This window comes from Caloenas nicobarica, chromosome 8 (genome assembly GCF_036013445.1).
Source record: "Caloenas nicobarica isolate bCalNic1 chromosome 8, bCalNic1.hap1, whole genome shotgun sequence".
Taxonomy (NCBI): domain Eukaryota; kingdom Metazoa; phylum Chordata; class Aves; order Columbiformes; family Columbidae; genus Caloenas; species Caloenas nicobarica.
In genome coordinates, this window is record NC_088252.1 from 12,144,474 (window position 1) to 12,168,923 (window position 24,450).

Below are 24,450 nucleotides of genomic sequence, written 5' to 3' on the forward strand. Positions count from 1 at the left end.
TGCTAGACGTGGAAGCCAGAAATGTGATGTTGAGGCTTCCCATTTCTTCTTTTCTGCCTACAAAGCTAAATTAGTTTTTAACAGAAACTAGACTCATTCTTTTGTCCCCAGTCATCTTCTGGTTTTCTGAGATCTGGTGGTTCCCTGTCTGTGGATTTTCCTCTTCCAAATCTGTCAGCAATAAAGACTCCAGAATCTTTTTTGTGGCTGCTTCTGCTGAGCACCCAGGAACTCCTTACTGGCACACTGAAGTTTAACCATGCTGACAGAAAGGAAAGAAAATGTAGAATAGACAGCAAAGAACAACTCTTTCTCCAAACAAGTGGACTCTGCCTTTTCTACTCTTGAGGATATTCATCATGTGAAGGTAAAGTATTTCCCTAGCATACTTAGGGAAACATAGACCATGCCCCACTAAGAACACATACAGATCTTCCCTATTTCTCTTAGTGAGAAAAAATAATCTCTGCTTCTATTTTCTTCCCAGTCTGTTACATGTCAGTAGCTCAACTGGAAACAACACTGACCTTTCGCTACCAGGCAACTCTCACTCGGTGCGTATAAAACAGACTCAGAAGGGTTTTCCAAAGGGTTTTGAAATATTTTTGTTTTCACACTGATTTAGATGGTGATTAAATTTCACAGCACAAGTGCTGTTATTTTTTTCATCACCTTCTGCTTTAAAAGATTAACTTAATAACCACAGAAGTACTCTGCCAGCACCATGGGGGAAAAAAAAAATCACATTACTTACTTTAGGTCCACGTGGCCCTCTGTATCCTGTTGCCCCAGGTTGTCCTTTTCGGCCCTACATATACAAGGAAAGTATATTAAATGCAGGACATGCCTATGTGCTGTTTAACTTTTTTTTAAGTCCTCTTCTGAATTACAACTGTTAAATAGTATTTTCTTAAGCACTGGAACTGTTCTTCTGGGTGTACTAGGCAGAAGAAAAACAAGAAAAACAGTTATGTACTGATATTTATCCATGTTTACACTGTCAAACAAGCATAATGACTGTAGAATGAGATAGATGTATCTTTTCACTTGCAGGGGCCTGATAATCAGGGCTCTGTTCCTACAAACATGCATGGCAGTAGTTCTTTTTATTGATGCTCTATTTAGTTTTTTGATGCAAGTATTCACATGCATAAATCTACACTTTTGTGCATAGCTTCAATCTGAAAGGGATGCATGGCTGGCTACATGGTCAAGATCATGTCGTGCGTTGCACAGCAGCCTATGCCACACTTTGCAGTAACATGGGGAATTTATATAAGTTCTTTTGGTCCTTTCCGTCTTCCTCATACACCTGTATATAGCAATCTTTTGCATAATCAAAGCCTAAGATCCAATATGTGAAACCTATCGGTTCCTTGAGTTGAGGCTGCAGAGGCTGGCAATGCCAAATCCACCTTTTCATTTGTGTATTCAAGCAAATTGGACTTGAAGACATAAAGACTCCAATACAGGGCTCCGTAATGCAATTTTTCTAACTTCTGTTCTTTTTAAACAAACATTGTAATGTTTTAAGGTACACAACTGTGGCTACAGTAGGTGTGATGTTGAAGAAGTACAGTAAATAACACGAACTTGCATTAAAAACAGACAACAAAATCACACTTAATTTACATATTAAAAGAGTACCCTATAAGGGTTAGGGTTGATAGTTCAAAACATTACATTGGAGAAATCTGAGAGAGAATAATTGCTGAAGATCTGAAAAATAGGATAGTGAAGAGCCACAAAAGAGGCTGAATACCAGAGTAACCAGCTTTACCTGAGGTGCCTGGAATATGATTTGCTAATCACAAAAAGTGAATAAAACCAAAGCAAGGGCAGTATCTCCTTTCTGCATCAAGACAGTCTTCTCTCAAGGACATGAGCTAAAGTACACATGGGCTCTCCTCTCCTGCAAGCCGGGAGGAAGAGTGCTGAGCAACAGGATTTCTGCTGAAGCTGATGGTTTCTTACAGAAAGAAAGGTTTGTCCTATGCCATCCTTGCAAAAATTTCATTAGAGGATTGTACTTGCCAAGTTGAGCACAGTTAAATATGATGAAAAACTAACACCTTTTCTCCTTTGAACAGCTGAGCTCCAGGAGGTCCAACTAACAGTGGTGACCCAGGTGGCCCAGGAAGTCCAACATCACCCTGTGGAAGCCAAAGGAACAGCAGAGAGACATTCTGTTCCACACAGCATTTCAGTGAGACTCAGCATGTTTTCCTGTTATACTACAACACTATGTATTTCTGTACTCATTGAATATGCACTTGTGCTAATACCTATAGATAAAGGTTTGTACTAAGTTCTGTAAGCTTCTCTACTGTCTCCCAGATGAGCAAAGTTGCCAATCTTAATCATCTCCTATTCTCCTCAATCATTAAAAATAATGTTATGGCTAAGGAAATAAATGACAACTCTGTACTCATGGCTCCTGCTCCAAGTCTGCTGTGGAGATAGTTACAGGATTGACAAATCTCACATGTACATAATCTGTCATGTTCCAGACCAAAGCCTTTGAGCACAAGGCTTTGTGAATGTAAAGATGAAATTATCAATTTGCTGTGGAAAACTATGCACGTTAGAAACTTGTATGAATTCTAAGAAGTGATTGGACAAATTCATAGAAGAAAAATCAAATATTCCATGGTGGTTCTATAAGCCCTGAGCATGCTAACAGGTAGAGACTGGGAGAGAAAGTATTATTATGTGCTTGTCCTTTTCTTACACCCTTTCCTTGGCATCTGTTGCTGGATATAGTAAGAGATGAGGTTCAGTGACTGATCTGGTACGGCCCCTGTCACTTGGAGGGTACTGTTATTATTTAGGCAGTGTCTGCACAGAAGGTAACTGCTGTGTAAATGCTAACATGTTGGTTGTTGCTTTTCAAAACCTCCTGTATGTAGCTTACTGAAGTAATCACTTCTGCACAGAATTAATTGATTCAATAACTTATGTTATTTCTCCTTCCATTCTAACATGATTAGTGGGAGCACACAGCCACAAATTAATGGCTTCCAGGGAACCCAACAAGACTCTGCCATACTTGTAACTCTACAGCAATAATATATTTAATAATATTTGTTTTCTTTAATAATTGTTTTCTTACCGGCTCCCCCTTTTGTCCATCCACCCCAATACCTGGATTTCCCTAATTGACAAAAAACATACACAGTGTGAAGATAATAAAAAAATGCTGACATTAGAATTTAGTCAAGTAACTCTTTTGAAATCTTGGTAACAAATAACCATAAGGAACATTTCAAATTACTCTGTTATTTCCCTAACAACTTCAGGAAAAGTTGTTGCCTACCTGTTCACCTGGCAAACCTGGGTAACCCGGAACACCCTTTAAAAGAGAATGAAGACAAGTTAGTATGCCTGATTTAGAGACAGCTTTGCCTTGAAAATTACCTCCTTTTGCCAGTAGCACCTAGAGGCAGAATTTCCTCTTGGGCTGTACCTATCCCAAAGTGCAATTTACTGCACCTGGTCACTGCTTTCAGGAGGGCTTGATCTCTGGCTTCCCACATCCCTTGTCACCCACAGGGTGGCCTTGGGGAAAGGGAACAAGGAGAGAGCACTAGCAGCATTCCTCCTTGACCACAGACTGCCAGGATGAAATGGGTTCACACAGGCATGGGAAGGAACAACATATGCTCCAATTTCTGAACTTCTAAACTCATAAGGTAAGGAAAAAATCTCTCTTTTTATAATCTGCCTCAAAAATTATTTCTAGGCTTTGATTCACATTAAGGCAAGTTCAAAAATTGGTAGACCAGAATTTATGCATATCCTGAAAATGCAAGGCTGTGTAACTGTGGTGAACTTACAGGCAAGCCTGGATGACCTCGGTATCCAGATGGGCCCGTTGTACCTCTTGAGCCTCTAGGTCCCTGGAAAAGATGGCAAAAGGTCTGTTTGTGAAAATGCCGATAGCTTACCCTTTCCTCCACAAAACTAGTCCCGTCAAAATGCCTGCGTCACTTGGAATCAGTCTGCAGGCCACTGCATTCCACCCATGGCCTGATGCTTATACCATGCCTGAAACCTCACTGTCACTAGAACAGCTCAGCACCAGTTTCTGGATAATACCACACAGATCCTGTACAATGCACAGTTATATGTTATTAATGGATTGAAAGAATACTTTCCTAATTGTGGTACAGTGTAGGAACTTGATACAGTTCATCAGTGAATACTTTTTTGAAGGGCATAAGAGAAACCCAAAGCCATTAAGAGTGTGAGTCAGCAACAAAATTAAACTCTCTCCTCTTCTTACATGTTCTCACGTGTTTTTATGGCCAAAATATGCTAGTGTGCCACGAGTTCTTAGGAGATCCACCAGACACCACTGAAGAAGGTGTCACATCTCTACGCATGTTGAATTTCACGGAGAAAATATTCTGCAACGTGAGTACCAGGGTGACAACTGCTCACTGCACAGCTAATGCAGATGGGTGTAGGGTCTTTTTCTGCTCCTTGTCAGCCAGCATGAGCTGGTCATGGGGTCAGACTATAGGGATGCAATGTTTGTTAGACTTTATTCTGGAATTTTGCTATTTAAGGCAGGTAGGGAGAAACCCCAATATGTCTTTACTGCACCAAGAAGGAAAATTCATAAGGTCTTCCAGACAAAAAGCATGTATAGAACCCCACTGAGTGTACTTACGGGCATGCCAGGGGGTCCAGGATCACCTCTGTCTCCCTGTAATAACAGTCATTTAAAAAATGAATCAGTGCAAGCTTTGTTATGGGTATTTTGTAACTTTATAGCTTTTAAGATCACAAGCTATCTGTTCCAGTTGTATATTTGCTTTTAATTTTTTTTTGCACCAAGCTGTACTGAACAGTGAGGAGTTATGAGAACAACTACATTTGCCGTACATATTTTCCTACAATATATGGTTTTTTTCACAGATACTTACTGGAGGTCCTCTTCCAAACTGTGAAACATACACTGAATTTCCTTTTTCTCCTTTGTGTCCCGGATCTCCCTTTAAAGAAAAAAAGTCTTTTAAAACATGATCCACCTATTGATATCCTACATGTCTATGGAGATTGAATGGGAATTTCTCAGGCTGTGCTTTCCTAGTGCCCATCATACAGCACTAGGTAACCCACTAGAACCACCATCACTGCATGAGCATTTTGCAGTTCTTTTATCTAACAAGACCCTTCAAAGTAAAATCGCCCTCTGTACAGTTGAGGAACGCAGCTCCTCACAGCTTCTAGACTCCTGCTCTGTTAGATGCTCCATAGCTCTTGGGTAATTCAATATTCTACAGTCTTCACAAACATTGCCTTTACTGTCAAGTGTATCAATATGCCTACCTCTTCTGTCAGTGAGTCAGTGGCTTTACAAACTAATACTGGCACTTTGCCTTCTCCAAAAGTTCATGCTGTGACTTCGAAGAATCTGCTGTGATTTTGCATGTGGTTACAAAGCTGAAAGTATGGACGATGTTACGCACGTAATTTTGAACGTTTCCATCTATTAGGAAACACGTTTCACAGTACGTTAAAAAAAAAATCTGATGCCTAAAGGCCCTGGTTTTTTAACACTAAGTTCTTATGGTATTTGCTGTGGAGTCCTTTATAAAACTTTGCCAATCTTAGCACCCTCAAAACTTCAACCTGACTTAGGAGGAACAGATCATTGCTTTTGCAAAATTTAATTGTAGTGCTCAATTGACTGTTGAGAGCATGGTATGTACATATCTGAAGAACAGATATATTAAGACATTTCTGAAGATATGTCATTTGAAATCCAAATGTACTGTACATAATTTAACTGAAGCCTATAACTACTTAACTATTGCTTTCCATAAAATGGGATACTATTTTTCACAGAATTTAACCACTTTAAAACTGTACTGATTTCCTGATATTATAGTGCCTGTTCAAATCCTGAAGTCAGAACGAAACAGGGAAAGTAAGTATCCCTGGAATGGTACAGTAAAAAGAAGAGTTACAGCTGCCTGCAGCTGGATATAGCTACAGTAGACAGGATGCAGATTAGAGGTCAAACAACAGCTGCTAGGGAACACATTAAACATATCAAAAGTTATATTCATCTTTGGTTATTTTACATGGCATCTCTTGTGTAACGAAACATCTTTATTAGATTCAGTTTGCTACCTTCTACATGACTTAGGTAAGGGCTTGCGAATAGAAACTACTTCCTTTTCCAATTTATTGGTGAGGTAAATGTAGAGATTCTACAAGGTAACAGAAGTAAAGCTGATAAATATGTACATAGTGTTAAATAAAATTAAAAGCACAACATTATAAATAAGAACAACATTAAAATGTTAGCTGTAATATATAGTCAAGTTGGTTCTTTATGCCACAAATGGATTTAAAAATAAAGAATCTGCGTAGAGGGGTCGGAATAGCATTCTTGTACACAAGCAAACATGGTTACTATGTCTTGTTTTTCTGGGTAGCTAAATTAATTTGCACTGGAATTTTAGTGTGCATATCCAAGGCTACATGCCTATTGTGTCTCTCATTCTTTGTAGGTTGCAAATGCTTTTCCAGGCCTGTCAAAGAGCATGCTCCTGGAACTGGGAGGCTTTATGCTGAGATTTGTCGCATGTCTCATTTTTCCTTTATGTCATTTGGCCAATTATAAAAGGCGAAACTCTATTTTTAAAGCTATAATAAGTAAGAAAATATAGGTAAAATTAGAGTTTGAGCAGAAGTCATTTTACCATTTGGAGATTTAACGGGTTACTTTGACAGGTATAACAAATGAGGTTATTTTCAAGTTTTTTATCAGGTTGTGTATTTCATGGAATTTATTACAGGTCTAAGACTAAAATGGTATGTTTTTTCTAATTGCTATACTTTGATAACGTCTTTTCACTCTGGTACCCACTGCACATTTTTTGATTCCCTATGGCTGAATCAGCATCATATTTAGCTCCTACTAAACATACTTGACTTTTCACGTAAATTGCAGTTGTTTTTATTGTTTTATTTAGAAAATTTCAGGGAAGGTCTTAAACCAACTAATCAGCTATTAGTCATTCAGAACTAAAACTTGTTTTGACAAGAAGTCAAAGACTGGGGACTAGATCCATTCAGCAAAATTTGTTTGGAGCTACAGTAATATATCCGTTACTGCCATGAATCTGTGTTTTATCCTCATTAGAAAAGCACTGCTAATACAACTATTTAAACAATTTTAAAATGCTTTCCACTTTAACAGCAAAAGTAAACAATATTAAAGTTCTAATTTTAGATCTACTAATACACTTGTGTGATCAACCACTAAAAATCTTCAAGTGTTAAAGGACTTAGACTTGTTAAAGCTTCCACTTATTGCTAATTCATCTCAGGTATGTCCCTACTATTAAGGCTTTTAAGAAATTTCAAGTATTGATAAATGGTATAATGGTTTCAAGCTACTCCTTCTCAGCTCTATTTCCACAAAATGGTATTAGTTTTGGTGTGGTTATGTACTAGGGAAACAAAGCAGAATTTAAATCTCAAGGTAGACATGTATCCTTTAAGGGTACAGGAACTTATTTGACATTCAAGCTTAATCTGTTAAGGCACCAAATGTCCTTCACTCCCATTAACCTTAGTAAGAATACCTGGAAATTCATTGAGCATTGTAAAGCTAGTGCCATAGTCTAAAACTCATTTCATTTTAAGCACTGTTAGCTTGGAAGGGAAATGCACACATACAGTATTCACAGACAGTAGGAATGCCTTTCACGTACGTAAGGACCTCTTGGTCCAGTGTAACCATTTTCGCCTGGAAATCCTGGATCTCCTCTTGAGCCATTGCAGCCATCTAAACCACGCTGGCCCCTGGGTCCTTCACCTCCTGGTAACCCCTGAGAGACAGTTTAGTATTCATTAGAGATACACCACCATAAATAGGGAATGACTTTTTAAATTAACAGAACAGTTCTGAAACAAATACCGCAGATCTGAAATGGAGGACATCTCACTGTGGTCCAGGCTTCACAGTCTTTGCATTAGAAATGTTTTCTATTGTGATCAATAGAATTTTTTTCATGTATAAAAAAATTATACGAGTATTTTGTATCTTGTTCTTTGATGCACAGCAAATTTAACAGGACAGCACTGGTTAAGAGGGCCGGACTAGACTCTCACTTGAGTCAAAAAGTAATGTGCTGTCTTCTCAGAGAAACTCAAGAACTGAGGAAGTTATTTTCTAACCAAGCAAGAACTAACCAGTGTCCAGATAGGGGTTAGTTCTACTGCAAATTAGACACTAGGCAATAGAAACAGTGACATTTCCCTTGGAATGCTCTTTCCATTAGAGGAAAAATTATTTTCACAGAATTAATCATTTTTGTAAGGAACAAATAGTAATTATGACACAATTTTATTTTTGAGGGGTTCTGAAAAATCATCAGGAAAGTATCCTGGCCATTTGCCTGATATGTTTTAATCAATTTTATCTTCTTCCTATCACTAAGGTTCTTCATCCTAATTTGTGGACACTATTTTTTAATTATCATTTTTCATAAAAAGAATATACATTTCTTGGGAGCACTTCTTTTTTGCTCTAAATTTTGACTTTGTGTTGTCTACATCACATAAACATTCTGGCAATGGGCCCATTGTCAAGTGTGGACAGCTGACCAGCAGATGCTAAGATTCCCTACTCAATTTCTGGTTCTGTTTTCACTTTCAAAATTCAACAATTTAACTTTGTTTGATCCATAAGAAACTAATAACAGCATAGGAATTCAGTTCTAATAAACAGCATTTTTCAAAATACTGTATCTAAGACATATTATCTTTCTTTTACCACATACACTTCCACACCAAAGAAGACATTCAGAAAAATATATAATCAATCACATGCTTATAAAGGTATATTTAGGGACCCAGTTTCCTTCTTCGGTCCCTATTCAGGTTAAAATTACTGGACTCAGTGTAGCTTTTTTATCCTGCAAAAGGACTACAGGCAAAAATTGGAATGTTTGAACAGAAAACAGTACATCATTTGAGATACTTTCAGAGATGTTAATAATGCAGCAAACGGACTACAGCCTACTATAGAGCCAGAGAAAATAAACTCATTGTTTTTAAACCTAGCATTAACACTTGCTGTGTGGACATGGGCTAGTCTGTACCTTCAATGCCCCACTGAAAATGGGACACATCTGCTCTACCTTCAATGCACTGCAATGAAAATTATGTACTTACCTCCCTGGGATTTTGTGGAGTTTATCAATAGTAAACACAGTTGAAATTAGCCTGGCTATTTTACATTTTTGCAAAACATTTAAAAAATTCTGTAGGTGATATGATATCAATAGGTATAAAGCAAAACAATGTATTAAGTGTATTATTCTATTAAGGGACTTGGTATGACTTTATAGAAACTGTATTTTTTGTAAAGCAATATTCATTCAATACTTACAGGAACACCATCTAAACCAGGAAATCCTGGGACTCCAGTTGGGCCCTAAAAACAGGTGACATGAAAAAATGGAGTTGCTGAAGTCATTAAATCTTAAAAAGAATGAAAAACAAGAATATGTGATACTATATAGCGAGAAACAAGAAACAGCATTGTTTGAAATATGAATCAAAAGCTGTAGTTGCCAGAAATAAATATCTGAAAAAAGTTATATGGGCTTAGCAGACTAGTGCCAATAGCTACCCATGTAACGGATGGTACAGTACAGGACAAATGTCTAAGTCTCATATGCATTTGTTGTCTAAATATTATAAAATGACAGAGAAAGAGAAGTTGCCTGTAACTTATAAAATAAACTCATTTGTAATTTCACAGCCCTGCTCCTGTTTTGATAATAATACCAGCAGCATGATTTCTATTTACAGAACTTCAAGTGTGCTAGATACTGGCATTAGTGATTTCAGTCATCCACTGAGATCAGTGGAATTAGACCATTAAAACTAACATAAAGTACCAAGAGCCAAGCACAGGGATTGTACAGCTATGAAAGATATGGACCTGAACTGAAATTTATACTCTGTAACTGGTAATAAAATTCTGTTTAGTATACATCACTTTTAAAAGGATCATACTGCTCCTTCCAGCTCCACATTACTCACACAGTAAAAGCTTTTTGATCATTTAAGTTCAGTTTTACTTGCCAATATTTAACATTACATACTGTATACACCTAAAAGAACTGTCTGTGGTGTTTCCTACCTTATCACCTTTTTCTCCAGCTGGCCCAGGCTGCCCATTCTCACCTCTCTGTCCTTTTTCTCCTGGCAGACCAGCTGGTCCTGTAGATCCCAAGGACCCAATTGGACCTTGAGCTCCCAGCTCACCAGGCTGACCCTGAAAAGAGTCCGAAGAAGTGAATGACTACTGCTGTAAACCCCACAGCAGGCAGCATTTGGAGACAGCTGTACGGATAGAACAGGGCTTACAATGTATATACATACTCATGATTCAAACCAGCTTGCTGTACAGCTTGCAGATCTGTTCTATGCATTAGATGCCGTAGGAACACAACCTTCATATGTAACTACTTGCTCAAAGTGATAATTTATTTTTACCTTCATCAGGTCTCCAGAACCACCTCTCTGAGTTGCCTGGGATAAACTGCAAGTCTTGCTGATGCTACCAATGTAAGTAACACATCTTCTACAAGCATAAGGCTCGTATTTTTGCCACTAGAGAAGTGATGGCTCATTTTCAACAAAGGGAGTTTGTACATAATTAGAACAAATCAACAGACTTCACTCTTTCTTTTAAGTCACACTATCTGCTAATTATCTTAAGTTTTTGTGTCTTCCATCGTCATTCTCAGATCTTAATGCCTTATTTAGAAGTTGTGAAGTTTCCTGCAGTAAAAAATGATAGTTGTTTGTCAACATATTTACAGAATGTATCAGCTTCAATAGATTGTGTTAAAATGGTTTAGGAGGTTGCAGAGTGTCATTTTTCTATAAATAGTTCTAAATAGAGTATCTGTACTTACAGCACCATACAGAGCATCTCCATGTATTTCTACTAACTTTTCCAAGCTAGTGCATATTCTCCTGAAGTAAAATTAGTTCCCATGCCAACTGGATTTTTCAGTCTACAGCAGTGGTGTTGAGTTGTTTTGGATTTGTTGCAGTTTTTGTTTTATGCCATTAAACAACTATTAAGTCGTGTATTCAAAGTGCTGTAAAAAGCAAGCTTTCTAATCAGACTTCACATGTAAGCTGTCTACACTTTCACCCTAAAAAATCTATGTATTTACAGGTCTTCGTTTCTCTTATTCATCTTTTTTCATTCTGTATCATTATCTTTGTTTAGCTATAACTTGTTTTGTTTCCCAACTGAAGAGTGTTTTGCTGCCTTTTCAGAATTCATCAATTATGCCACATTTAAAAAAGAAAGCAAACGAAGCCCTTTGCATTCCCAAGAAAAGCATAGGGCTCTAAGACCACTTGAGGGCAGTGAAGGATATTTCAGCACAATCTCCATTCACAGAAATGATAGACCATACCTTTATTTCTATGAGTGGACTGAAGGAAAACAGAATGACAGAAATCAAAGTGATTGTAAGCAGATATGTTAGCTTTAGGAGCCAAATTATGTTGAAGCAACCGAGCTGAATTGCTTGTTTCTTAGTGTAAATGCTTCAACAGACCGAATCTGTCTGAACAAAATCTTACCTTGTGAATTGCAAGCAGGGACCTAAACCTCTTTTTATTTACTCTCTATTTGTCTTTTCAAATATGTCAATAAAATCAGTGTGATATGACAGTTAGACAAGAAGTGAAGAAATGTATGGTATGCATTATTCAATCAAATCAGCAAGGAAACAAGAGTTTAAAAAGGTAACTTACTACATGCTTAGAATAGGAACATACTATAATCTTACACTGTACTGGAAGCAGGACTGGATCACCACTGGCTCTGAAGCTATGAACAGGAATTTAGTCCAGAGACTAGGAAAATAAGCCCTACACTTACAAATAAGGACCATGTGGAATAGTATCCTCATACAACTCATGTTCCATTTCTCTTTACTGGCTCCTCTCACTTAAACCTTGATCCTGCTTCCAGTGATGTCACTGGCAAATATTCCAGGGCAGAATCAGCACATTATCTTCAGCAACAGTTACAATTTTTTTGATACCATAATTTGAGCAGTGTAAAATATTATGCTAATTAAGGGGTACTAGAATTAAAATCTGCTGATTCTGCATCCTTGTTAACAATGAATGGACAGTCAGGATTCTGCATGTTTGAGTATTTGCTTGCCTGACCAATTGCAGCCTGTCTGTTGGCAGTGCCTTGCACATCCTCTGTTGTAAAACTGAATTTATTCATTGCAGTGGTCTTAAAGCAGCTCTTACACCTTTTAAATATTTGATTAAAAAAGAAAAGACTGGACAACAATTTTAATTCAATCATAATTTTGAGTATAAGAAAAGCGAAATGAATGAGACTAATATAATAAAATACAACTTTTTGAACCATTTACTCTACTGGAAGCGGTATGCTTTTTTAGTACTGAACTAGCTGTTACCATGCAAAATGCAACATTCATCCACAGGAAAAAAAGCATGAGATATTTCTCACTAATGCTCTAATGCCTTTATCTTAGCAATGCATTTTGTTGACAATGAGTTTCTGCATCAACTTTAATATTTTTAATTCATATTGTATATGCTCTGCATTCAAGAGTTGAAAAAGAAAATTGTCAAATTGTGTTATATCCTTTGGATAGTTGCAGAAACACGATCTTGACAGTACTCAGAAAAAAGCTGAGACACTGTATGAATTGTATGGTAATTATCCATCATATTTGACCAATAACCACTTCCAGGACATGTAGTCCTTTACATTGACAAAATGTCTTCGTTAGTTGCTACCCTGTGAATTTAATAACACCACAGTTTATGTCTTCAGTAGGAGGTAGTGAAGTCATAAAACAGAGTCACTGAATTCAGAATTCACAATAGGTTTGACAGCTGATACAACTTTAGCATGCCATGTGAAGCTGGTGGATTGTCTCTCTTTCTTTCAGCTCAAAGACTGATAATGACTGGGAGCTTTGTTAAGACCAAACTGATACCATCTCATAACATCTATTATCACATCTATTATTTGTGCCCATCCAATGTGACTACCACAGCATTACAGTCTCAGGACAGCTGTACAAATAAAGAGGATGAAGGTAGTCATGCTCATGTGGAAATGACAAATTAGCTCAGTTAAAATGAACAGAATATTATGCCTGCTCTGCCATCTGATGCCAATAAATTCCTTTAGGATTTCAATGCCTTGCTAATTGTCTAGGTCAGGAACTACCCATGCCAAGACTATGGTCTGTTATTCTAGCATATCCTGGGCTTGACCTGCAGTAAGAAACTGACTTTTGACAAAATAAGACTATATTTATTTTAATTAAGTATGTTTCCTAAGACTGCAAATATTTCAGGCTCATGCAGCAAAGCATTTAATAGTTTGGAAAAGGCAATGCCAAAGTTATTCAGAGTTACTTTTTTTGGTTGCCTGAGACACGAAAGAACACCTGATTTTTAGAGTGCCCCAAACACTTAATTGTCTGAAAGCACAATGTTTTAAAGGAGTCTTAATTGGAAATCAAAATAACTGGTTCATGCTATTACAGTAAATTCTGTCTTGCTTCTCATTATCAATAAAGTCAAAAGAAGTCCAGTTACTGCCTTCGATTAGGACAGTACCCTATGTTACAGGCAGTGTGAATGTATCAGTGAGATGTGAAATGCCATGTACCTTCTGTTCTTGTGATCAAAAATGAACACGCCCAGCAACTCCACAGAATCAGATTGTAGGGAAGTAATATAGAAACCTTTTCCATGCTGCACTAGACTCTGGTTTGTAACCAATCTTTCTCATTTTACCAGGACAGAGAAAGGGAGGAAAGTAGAGCAGTTTGGGGGCAAGAGAGGAGTGCACACAAAGGCATGTGCAGACAGATGGGTTTTTTGTAATTTGGTTAGTGAGGTGGGACCATCTGCTGCTACTCTAAGCTCCACCCTTGTCCTCTCCACTTTACAGGAGCAGGTCTATTACACAGCAAAGCCACTGCTCCCAGGGCCCACAGGGGTGTCCATTCTGGGAAGGTTCCACTCCAGCATTGTAACTGTGTGGGACTGGGACCAAAACTATTTCCAGTGTAAGTCATGGCTTCAAAATAAACTTCCTAAATATTAATTTTATCAAGATGAGATAAAATGGAGAAAGCACACAACTTGGCATTAAATCCACTCTCTTGTCCTTAATAGACCAATTTTTCTCTGACTGTGAGTTAAACAGTGAGTAAGGGTCAGACCAGTACATGGCATGTACTTCATTCTCAGTTTCTTCAGAAACAGCAGATCGCATAACAACTTCTCAGTATTAGACAACTTATTTTTTATAGTCAGATTTTGAGCTGATTAAATGCAATAGTAACTCTTAGTGCTTGACTTCTCTTAGCATCTGGATCATGCTGCAAGCTACTGGAAAATTCTGTGCTCTTTTATCTTATTTTTCAATGATGTAATATGCTACAGGAACATAGTACCTGATGATGCAGCTCCGTAGTCACAGTGATACTTCACTGAAGCACAACAAATCACAGTGAAGTGCTGAAAACATTTTTCACAGTGTACTTTTTGTGTTTTAACCCTGTGCAACCTTGAAAAGAAAGAGTATCCAATAAGCCAGTGGGTGTCACTATTGTGTTAAACACTGAACAAGAGAGAATTTGGTGCAGAAACTCTTAAGAAACATTGTTAATGGTTGAAAGCAGCTGCAAAGAGCATTTTTAGACCACAAATAATTAACATCATATTAGCTAATAAAATAAGATTAACTTCTGCTCCGATTCATTTTATTGAAACAAGTCACTGATTGGCAATTTCTGGATGATTGAAATCTATGAAAAGGAATCATTTTGTAGAATTTTGTCTTGCCTGATGTGGAAAAGCTTGCCAATCTGCAGTAACTGAGAAAACCACTATTTTTAGTATGGTCGGAAAGGGGAACCAGAAGTATTAAGGAAAGAAAGATGCTCAAGAACAAAAGGAGGGCTAATTTAACAAGATCAAAATTTCTGAAAAATTTGGTAACATGTCTAATATGAAAAATGCTAATTTACAGATGCTGTAGCTGGACATTGTATATGAAGAACAGCCTCAAAGAGACCTTATGGTGAGGAGAATGGAGTGATTCTGTTCCTATTCCACATTCTGGTAGGCAGGCTCCATTCCCTACCAGTTCAAATCCTAACTTCTGGAACCAGAGAACTGCCTACTGCTCTGCCTAGTCATAAAAAAAAAAAGTGTGGTCTGCTTCAGATATAAATCTAGGGGGTCTCATTTCTCTAGGTCTGTTTTTCTATGGTTCTCAGTGAACATAAGTGAAATGCAATAGATTTACTACAGAAATGGATAACAGGTCTTGTGAATCTTCTATTTTAAAACTGCATCATAGCTAACACGGAGAGAAAAAAGATCAAGTATGAGGCAAACAGTGCAGGAGATCTGGGTTTCCTCAGATGCCAGTGTGTGTACATCTCTGATAGTGGATTCAACTAAGCACATGTATTTGAGATCAAATAGATGGATTCTACATATTCATGTCCTGAGTGTGCAGCTCTAAAATATAAATACAAGTACTGTATATTCTGTGTGAATGACAGGCTGCCATTGCATACTGACATGCAAAAAAGTGTGATTTAATAAATGCCTCTTACTCCCCAGAACAGACAGAATTTGCAGTTTCCCAGTTAGCGAGTCTTAAATATGTTTACACCATGCTGTAAACTGGATGCAACCCACATGATCTACTAGGGAGATGTGACAACCCACAAGATCTATTAGGAGGACGTTACAAGAGAAGTGATGCCAGAAGACAGAGCTACTGTACAATTACATTTCACCATTCTTACCCCACTGCCCTGAAGTATACAGCAGCTGACTTTCTAACTTACCGGTGACAACCAACTGACTTAGTATCTCTTTTGAATGCTTACTTCTTACACTTCATATGCCAGAAAACAGCAGACCTCCCTCTTAGGTTTCTGTTTGCTAGGTTCTCTCCTACACTAGTATGAAAATAGGCCACTCGACTCATCTGCAAAAGAATGAACATCAGTCTTGCTGAGTTATATTTATTATTCACTTTGCTCCAGGCATTTCACATGATCTCATAGAAGCTAGATCAGGTTGGGTCATGAATAGTCGCTTGCTTTCTAAATCTACTTAACACTATAAACAAAGCCAAAGGAATTGAATGGGATCAAACTCTGAGGTCGGCACAGGACAGGTTTACAATCGGTCAGTGCTAACTGCAAACAATTTTTTAACTATCTAAATTCTGTTAGAGCAGCCAGCATTTTTGGAGGCCTCTGATACAACACTGCAGGAGTTATCAAGGAAACAACTTCCCAAGTTAGATAAAGAGGGGGAAATGAAGGAAAGCTTTCATTGTCTATTGGACATAGCAGGAGAAAATTAAAATCACAAACTTTATGGGAGACCAATGAGGAAGGGGGAGAGGGGAAATTCAAAACAATGAAGTTGCTGTTTGCCTTTAGTTAAAAACATTAACTGCTACTGCCTCCTGGAAGACCACACATCTTGACTGGGAAAGAATAGGCAAGAGAGAGTCTCAGTTGTTCTGGGCTGGCACCAAGACTCATGTAGAATGCTTACTGGTATATTTAGTTTCACTAATGACTTTCTCCCCTCATTTATCTGTTCTATAGTTCTTAAATGAATATGTATAGTAGCATACAGTATGAGCAAAGAGGTTTAACAGTACAGTTTAATGGTCCTATGGAAGAAAGGGTACTTTTGAGTTGTGACATGAGAACAAGAGATAAATAGTATAACATAAAACTAATTCCAACAAGGCTATAATCCAAATTAAACAGAAGTTGAACTTTCATTGTGATGTGGAAAACTGTAATGACATCAGAATGGGATATACTACTAGCAATACTGACTAGAATGTTTTTCAGTGATTTCTTACTAATGAATAGTAGTGCAACTCTGTTTATAGCACAGAGTTATCTAAGGTTGAGAGACATAAAAATCAACAGGTACACAAGCTCTTCTAAAACCCACCATAGCAACCAGTGCATAAGTATACTGGTATCATATACATAATAAAAGTTCAGCTATTTGCTTCTACTTTTCTTCCAACTTACTCAATTTCAATACATTCAAGTATGGCCATGGCAGTTTCCTTTTCTTACTCCCACAGTCATCTTTTCTGTAGCTAAAACCTCAATGACCTTGTCCACTTACAATGAAGAAGGCTTTCTATATTGACATTCCAAAGATTTTCAAATGTGCAACTAGAAAGAAAAGTCTCAATTCCCATTGTGTTCACAGTCACCTGCACAGTTTTCTTATGCTGTCCTGGTAACCACAGCTTTCACTAATCATACTTAAACTGCGTTCAGAAAAATAGATAGGAAGAAAGGTCATTATGCCAAAGACAGTAGGGCAAGATTGGAGGTCTTCCTTTCCTATGGAAACTTCAGAGTATACCACACTCCTGACAGCCATTCTACTTAACTCACAAACCTCAATATTATTTAGGAGTTTAATTTTACGTTCTATTCTCTTATTATCCTAGTTTTTTACTATTGTAGTTGAGAGACATCGAGGGCTACAGTTATGTCATACGCAGCTTACAATGTTGTTAGTTTTACAAAATGTAAACTCACTTTACTTATGACTGGTAACTATGAATAAACAAAGACGATTTATTTCAGCTCTAAGACTTCTGTTCTACCTTATTAGAAATCTTTGTTACAGATTGATTATGAGTCTGCTCCAAACATAGAAATAACCTGTTTGTTCACTTTACTAGCTAAATTCCAGTGAGCAATGCTTCCACTGAAACTCTAAAAAATCTGTGAAATGGCAATGTCATCAAATACCTGTCATAGTGTTTTATATGTCAACAAAAATCCCTCAAATGGAACTAGCAACAATATTTTCCTCACAATCTGCTGACAAAGTGAAACCCTTAGCAGATGGGCACACCTTGACTTTGAAATTATAAAACTGCTGTTTTATCAGCAGACAGATATTCTGACTTGTCTAAAAATCTCATTTTCATTAGCGTGTAGAGAAGGATGTAGGAAAATCACCACTAGCAATGTGTGAAACAAACTGCCAGGTTCTTATTCAGATGTCTAACTATCATTTGTAAGTTGGACCCATGATATCTGTCTAGCACAAGCTCTACAATATGATACAATGAGCATCTTTCCTATGGATAATAATTTCTATGCATTCCACCAGATGTATTACAAATAATGCAGTTTGCTAAATAGCTTCTCCCCCAGTGCACTTATTAGGGGAGATAAAAGTTAACAGAAACTTTCAACTGAAACTGGAACGAACTCTGAAAGCATTCAGCCAACAACGAAGATTCAGAATAACATACGAGTGGTCATGTTCCAGTTAGTCTAATGAAGGATTTGGTTGCAGTTCTTGGAAGAGTTTGAATAACATGTTTAATCAATTCATAATAGGTCTGACCTTGTGTGTTTCTAATGTAGATGATACTTCAGCAGTACAATAATGAGACAATCTGCCCTTGCTCCCCTGTAAGTCTTAGATTACCATGTTCAGTGGAAGATCATGAAGGGAATACCCTACATCTGACTTCCTGTGGTAAAATAGATTAAAAAATAAACAACAACAAAAAATTAAAAGATAGGTGGACTGGTCTATGTATATCAATGTAACTCAATAAATTTACTGATGTAGCTCACTCAGATGCTGCCTTTCTCATTCAGGCTCTGCAAAAGCCCCTGATACTGCAGTTGGTTTAACTTTGAGCACTGCTTTAAGGTTGTGTTTCCAGCTGGTCTTGATGAGATTATTGTTCCATTGCCTTTTGACAGCAAGTACATGTATTTTCTAGAATCTTTTTGGGCTCTCAGCAAATGTTTGCTGAGGGGGCCAGCTCATCCTTAATTTTGACAGCTAGCCTGTGCTAAATAGTGAAAAAGGAAAAAATATGGTGCTAGGCAATCAAATTTGTACTGTTGCCCTTATCTCAACTTCTTTACAGAGATGGACTATTTAATAAACTGTACACTTCTGGAATTTTAGGCTTTTATACTACATACTGCCAGAGGTTTTCAATGATCATTTATTTCTTGCACTTTAAAGACAGGATTGAGGAAGACACAAAACCCTGAGTAACAAGCCTGGGAGCAGGATTCAGACAGAAAAGTAGATAAAGCAGATGTTTTGCATTCTAGGAAGCTAACAATAAGATAAACAAATCTTTTATTTTGTTATGGGTAGTCTCCACAAAAGCTAAGAAAGCAAAGTTAGTGTGTCAGAGTGTAAAGACAGAAAACAGAAAAACTTAGAAATCAACAGGATTGTAGGATGAAAAAGGATTAAGTAATCCTATAGAAAATAATTCATCACCATACATTAGTACAGGAAATATTTGCAATCTATCTGAAATGGTGTGTAATTAAGCCATATTTCATGTACAGTCTGATAAGTATTTTTATTTCTTGTATATTGATTAATAGAAATGGGTGAATTGAATTTAAATTCATATTACATTGCAGAGACTTTATCCATCAGTGTGCATATGTATTTTAGAGCTGTTTCAGAAAATGGTATAATTCTCAGACTTACATTTGCATAATGATATTGAATTTATTTTGAAATGTTTATTACACTTGTATTTGGCACTTATGTCCAGATCCTTGGAAGTATTTAGAAAACTAACTGCAAATGCATGAATCGTAGCTCAGTTTACCTGTGGTGGGGAGGACAGCTTAGGAAAGAGCCATAACAAGAGCAGTGAATATTTATTGACTGATTATGGGCATGTGAATCAGAACTTTCAGGCTACTGAGACAGAACTAAAGTAAGAGAAATTTCCTCTAATTTCAAAGTCAGTTGTTTTTAAAAGGCACTTCAGACCACGTTTTTGATATCTCAAACAGTCTGTTCAGTAGCACTGTGAGACACTGCAATGCTGCTAGTGAAAATACTTTTCCTGGGATGCCCTTTTGTTAACACAGTGTTACAGAGACACATCCTAGGCCCCTATTATGAAAATCCTACAGCATGGGGGACTTTCGTATAGACATAATCCTGGAGGATTAGGATAGGATCCAAGGACACCAGGGCAGTGATCATGACACAGCAAAGCACACAGCTAACTGCAGACACACAGGAAGGAAAAGGTGTGTCTTGTTTTTGTGGTGACTCAGGTTGTACACAAGCAAATGGGGTGTGCAGGTCTTCTAAAAACTGACCCACCAACCCTAAACGTTAATAGTATTTTGAACGAAAATGGTTTGCATCACTAACTGACAATTTTTCAGTTGTTCACTAATCAGAGAATGTATCCAAATAAATCCTTTCCTCATATAACAATTAAGTTGTTTGCTATCACTATATAGTGTATGTACTTTGAGAAAGAACAGCCATGATAACAAACTAGACCATATTTCCATTAACAAATAGCAACATGCACAGTTACTAGTTTTAGTATATCATATGAAAATGCCCTGGCTTCATTCAATGTTTTACTATTATTTATAAGGCAAAGACAATTCAGATTTTTTTTTAATACTTAGTGCATTAAGCAAGTAAAATAAAAACTCTGCAACCTTTTCCAGAAACACCTAATCCAAATAAGAAATAGCTAAGTTCTCATAAAACTAGTAAATGGCATAGACATTCTCTTTTACCAACCTCTTAGTAGAAAAGGAGCATGGATTTCTAAACTTACATATATTAAGAATGACCATTGTTTAACTACTAGATTAATCTCAAAGAATCCTTAACACGAAAAAGGCACCATGGTTATTAGAAACCTAATTTACAAGCAAACCTGTTTACAAACAATCTTAACTTCCCTTGAGGATACCTGTACTTTAGATCAGTCAGAGAATTATGCTAGTTTGCTATATCAGACTTTATGTCAAAATATTGATTTATTGAACATTTATGTCAAACATACTGAGTTTTCAGAGCAGCAATGTGTACAAAATGAACAGTATTTACAACAGTAACTATCATTCGTTCTAATCATCGCTTACTCTTGATCCTTTTTCTGGAAAGCACCGACAAACTGAACAATCCTGTCCTCCACATGGGTCAATATATGCATATCCTCCCTAAAAATTAAAAGTTTGTGGATTTATTAATATGTAACAGACAACAATCACTTCAACAAATATTGTCAACTGGACATATTGTCCGATTAGATGGTTTTTAAGGCAAAAGATTTGGCTATACTTCATAACCACACGGCAATTTACTGCTGATGAAGAAACTTGGCATAGCAGCAAATATCAGAATATTGTGTAGATCTTCAGCTTGACACATATGAACCTTGTCCAATGCCTGCTTAATAGAATACACACATCAATACTACATTTAATATCCTCCTAATCTTGGACCTCTCATCAGCATAAATACACAAAAGCTTATTACTGTTGCTGTAGAAGGTGAACGACATTGCCTGCAAGTTATTTTAAGTAATGCTAAGTATTACAGCTAAATACAGCTCAGGAAATAGCTGCATCTAGAAATATTTTAACAGAGACAGAATTTAATTTGTAATAATGTGAAATTTGAAACCCATTACACTAGGTTGGGAGATTGATTATGATTAAATGATAAAAGGCAAAACAGGCTGAAAAGCAACAGGCTTATGCCGTGATAAAGCCTTGCATTTAATCCTTGTCTATTAAATGAAAGAAAGAAGTATGTGCATGGTGTAATTATGCATTGTCTACCATTAATTTACTTATTTCTTGTATTAAAACTTTCCATCATTGCCTTTTTAATAGCAAAGAACCAACAAGTTTGTTTCATCAAATTGCAATGGGAAAAAAAGCATATTCGAGGAAACTAACACACAACAAAATGTAAATTCAGTAGATCTAATGTGTGGTAAGTGAACATGATTTTATTGCTCTTTTCTGTTTCTCAAAGTGTAATATTAAACATATACCAATTATACACACCATATGCATTTATAAATGCATTTTAATGGTTGGAATGTTTACTGGGTGACATTATTTTTTTGACAAAATTGTGTAAGTGATCAAAGTGGTTTTGAAAAGGATAACGAGGACTTAAAAGATTTAAGATTAATTTAGGTAAACAAGTAAACAGTGATAACATGAAAATATTTGCTCATTTCTATCAAGGTCAACATTGTTTTGTTACTGGTTTTAATAACTGACTGAACACAATAGGTTCATACTTCAGTTTTTCAAGGAGAAAACACTGATAAATACTAGAATTAACAGAATTTTTCCTCTTTATCTATCTACAATATTTTTAGAATATGTGCTACTCCCAAACCTCAAAACAAGGAGGTATGATGGTCTCTCTCACAAACTGCTTCTCTTTCACACACTGGATTTCCCATGAAATTACTAATCTACACCACACTAGTCTCTCATTTAGTTATTAAAAACTTGCCTCTACTGGAATGTCAATGGAATGCAAGTTTCTACTAACATGTAAGCTGTTACCCTTTGTTCTAATTGAACACATTTATTTTTCAAAAATACTTAAATACCTAAATTTTCGGCAGTTAATCTTAAAAAGGAAGAGTTCAGGGGGAAAACAACAGAAAAAAAGCTTTTAAATATGTGAAAGAAATTAAGAGGACAGACTTGAAAGAATTTTCAGCGAATACATTGCAAACGTAAGTTTAATATGGAGGACAGTACAGAGAGGAAAATAAAGTAGATAATGAGACTATATTATATGTGAAATTTTGGCTTCAGAGAGATGGGAATGTACAGGGAGGCCAGTTTAAGATCTAGGTTAACATACAGAGAAAGGCTTGAAAGCTAGAATGAGTTTCACATATGCTATAATGTAGCACCATTGAAGGGACTTATTGAGAAACTGACAGTGCATAAGAGAGGGTTTTTTACGTGCAGCTTCCAAAAGCATCTAAAGCTGCCAGAATTAGAATCTAGAAGAATCCAAAGGAGAAAATGACAAAATAGTTAAGCTGAACGACAGGAACAGAAAGGAAAGTGAGAACTGGAGAAATACTGAAAGAAACATCACAGTTATCCCATAGAACTACAGATCATGTTGGTGTATATGGTGTTACTTGCTTGAACTATACCATCCTATTTATCGACTATCTTTAAAGTACATATCAGTGTCACTTACCCCATCGATTTCTTGTGCTGAAAAAACAATCAGCAGCCACCTGTTTTAAAAGAAGGAGAAAGCTAAATTAAAGCTAAATTAAAACTACACTTCTACCATCCAACTGTCACAAAAATGTAGCCTCTAAAAAGTGAGAAGTGTGATTAAGTCTCAGTACAGGAAATATATGGACCTGTTGGAGAGGGTCCAGAGGAGGCCACAAAAATGATCAGAGGGCTGGAACACCTCTGCTATGAAAAAAAGGCTGACACAGTTGGGGTTGTTCAGCCTGGAGAAGAGAAGGCTCCGCGAAGACCCTACTGCAGCCTTTCAGTACTTAAAAGGGGCCAATAAGAAAGATGGAGACAGACTATTTAGCAGGGCCTGTTGTGATAGGACAAGGGGTGATTGTTTTAAACTAAAAGAGAGTAGATTTAGATTAGATTAGATATAAAGAATACATTTTTTTACAATGAGGATGGTAAAATGCTGCAGTCTCCCCTTTTTCCAGTTGTTTACAGCAGGCATGTGTTTGCCAGATTGTTCTCTGTCATTTCAAAATCCCTGCCTCCTGGCACCAGGCAGACATTGCCTATGCACTCAAATCAACACAAGACTGTTAGAGGTAAGTCATTCACAAATAATGCAGAAAAATGACAGGAAGAGCTACCCTGGAGAGATGGCTGGGATAGAAGGCTGCTACATTGGGAAAAACCTGAATAACAAGCAGCCTGGGTTTGCATAAACCAAATAAACACGAAAAAGACACTGGAGGGAGTTCAGGCATATTAGCACGATGAAGGACTGCCTACCAGCAAGGGTGTCAGGTTCCCAGCTAGAAAAGCATAATTTCACATTCCTGAAGAGCCTGGTGCATGAAGTTTTATACAGACCTCAAGCAAGAAGGAAAATTGCATGACTTGTCCTATAAGATGTTATACAGATGGAATCATTGATCCCACATGCTACTCTGAAAATTCCTGGCCACGCTGATCCTAATGTCTTCCTAAGGATCATTTTCCTCTAGAAAGAACTCCTGCCACAGCTGCTAGCAAGTGTTACCATCATAGTCTCTAAAATTTTCTTCATGCCTTTTAATAATTCAGGTTTGAGTTGGTCATTACTTTTTCTTCTTCAAATATGTCCATCACTAGAATGTAGGAATATCTTGCCTCTTAAAAACAGAATCAGAATTGTAGTTCCTGTTTCTTACTATTTAAATAACGTAGTACCTGAAATCTAAATGGTTTGGTCCTTATAGACCAGAAATCAAAATCAAATAAAATCAATTATTGTATAAGCTTATCAAATTTA

At 36.9% G+C, this 24,450-nt stretch overlaps 1 protein-coding gene across 1 annotated transcript in view; it reads right to left on the reverse strand.

Annotated features, from left to right (window-relative positions):
* Positions 1–24,450, reverse strand: part of COL4A4 (collagen type IV alpha 4 chain) — a 67,018-nt gene that overhangs the window by 42,387 nt on the left and 181 nt on the right. Inside the window, exons 2-13 of the mRNA XM_065639796.1 lie at positions 23,158–23,197; positions 21,051–21,128; positions 10,178–10,312; positions 9,419–9,463; positions 7,737–7,853; positions 4,932–5,000; positions 4,676–4,711; positions 3,837–3,899; positions 3,317–3,352; positions 3,113–3,154; positions 2,073–2,153; positions 755–808 (exon numbers count right to left, since the gene is read on the reverse strand). Of these exons, the coding sequence (XP_065495868.1) occupies positions 755–808; positions 2,073–2,153; positions 3,113–3,154; positions 3,317–3,352; positions 3,837–3,899; positions 4,676–4,711; positions 4,932–5,000; positions 7,737–7,853; positions 9,419–9,463; positions 10,178–10,312; positions 21,051–21,128; positions 23,158–23,197 (796 nt within the window). The remainder of the gene's footprint in view (positions 1–754; positions 809–2,072; positions 2,154–3,112; positions 3,155–3,316; positions 3,353–3,836; positions 3,900–4,675; positions 4,712–4,931; positions 5,001–7,736; positions 7,854–9,418; positions 9,464–10,177; positions 10,313–21,050; positions 21,129–23,157; positions 23,198–24,450) is intronic.